Here is a 1,531-nt window from a genome sequence, read left to right as displayed (position 1 = left end):
GGGAATTGAATTATTTAATGGCGGATTGAGTGCATGAATCAAGTGATTTGACATCTCAAGTCAATTCTTCGACTTGATTCAAGTTCATTTTTCATTTGATTCGAGTTCATTCTAGAAGATGTGATCTGATCTCTAGACGTAACTCAGTCTCACTTGACTTAGACTTATCTCTCACTTGACTCATCTCAATTTTTATTGTGTACCATCTGTAAAAATGTTAATGTCAACATAAAAACGTGAATTCTAGCTCCGAATAAGTAACATTAGCAACGACGTTCTAGAGAAAGCAAAATATTGTTATTTGGACTCAAATAATCAGCTCCTGATACAGGATATTACGCAGAACCTAACTGATGCTTGCATCGTACTTTTGCATTCCCTGAAAGTGAGGTAAGGGATTAGGAAAATATTTAAAGATCCTTCAAACAATATTCCGACTGAACATGAAATATTGACGAATATTTTAGGAATCTTAATTACATGGAAATTTCCTCTGAACCAACGATTGACTTGTGGAACAATGAAATTAAGGTGTCAATTACACTTTCTATACCAAAACTTGAGCTGACCGGTCAACATGAGGTATCTATGATAAAACCTATTCCTCCAGTCGATTGAAATTAAAAATTACTTTCTCGTAGACACGTATTGTACGCATCCCTCAGACTGGTCGTTTCACAGTAACTTCCGATCCAAATGTTCTTCTTCTGCAGATGAAATTGAAGAAGACTCCCACAAAATGTTTAGAATTCACGCAAATCGAAGTCACGGAGAAGTTCTCTGTAGGCATCACATTAGATGGATTTGGAATGCTGAACCAACACATTGCGGAATCCATCTCAAAGCAATTTAATTTCGATGAGTTACTCAAATTTTTGGTAAATTTTCGAGAGATTAGTCAGCTATTTTTGGACAAAATTGACTGTAAAAGGTTAGGATTGGGTGTTTGAATCGTATAATATTCTTTTGAAGGCCCGAGACTAGTCCGAAGAATTTATATTTCTAATGAATATTATACAACCACGATGAAATGAATTGTAATTAAATCAAATAATTACTACGTAAATTTTTTTTTTCTTGAAAACAATGTAACGCCCGAAGGGCGGAGTAGGAGGGAAATAATCCATAAATCCCAGTAGTTATATTCACGTTTATTCGATACGTGTTCACCGGAAAGTCACCGGTTGATCGTATAAAAAAAATAAATAAATGAAAACGTATTTTTTCTTCTTCCTGGCCCTCCGTCACTCGGAAAACGCTCTGCGTCAGGTCGTAAAGCTCGCGTTCCTCTTCTTTTTGTGTACATAAATTCGCCCGGGGAATCCCCTGAAATGAAATGCAGCGAGAGGTAGAAAAGTTGTGGGAGAGAGTTTTTTTTTTCATAAATAGAAAAAAAAAAAACAAGTCTCTTGATCGTAAAAGTGTTGACACCCTGGAAGTTGAGTCATTGATACATATGACGGGGAAAGAAAGTCAGAGCGGAGAATGATGAAGTCGAATGGATTGATCAGAGCCAATGAAAAAATCTGAA

The 1,531-nt window shown here is 36.1% G+C and overlaps 1 protein-coding gene across 1 annotated transcript; it reads left to right on the top strand.

Annotated features, from left to right (window-relative positions):
• Positions 1–247: 247 nt before the first annotated feature.
• LOC105270058 (uncharacterized) lies at positions 248–1,220 on the top strand (the record flags this gene model as incomplete). Its single annotated transcript, XM_011310745.1, is given in 3 exon segments — positions 248–390; positions 468–582; positions 642–1,220. Coding segments are annotated over 3 exon segments (567 nt in total), but the record flags the coding sequence as incomplete, so codon positions are not given.
• Between the last annotated feature and the right edge of the window lie 311 nt (positions 1,221–1,531).

Source organism: Fopius arisanus, unplaced genomic scaffold (genome assembly GCF_000806365.1).
Source record: "Fopius arisanus strain USDA-PBARC FA_bdor unplaced genomic scaffold, ASM80636v1 scaffold00077, whole genome shotgun sequence".
NCBI classification, from domain to species: domain Eukaryota; kingdom Metazoa; phylum Arthropoda; class Insecta; order Hymenoptera; family Braconidae; genus Fopius; species Fopius arisanus.
The sequence above is the reverse complement of the archived record's forward strand: the minus strand, read 5'-3'. Positions and strand labels throughout refer to the sequence as shown.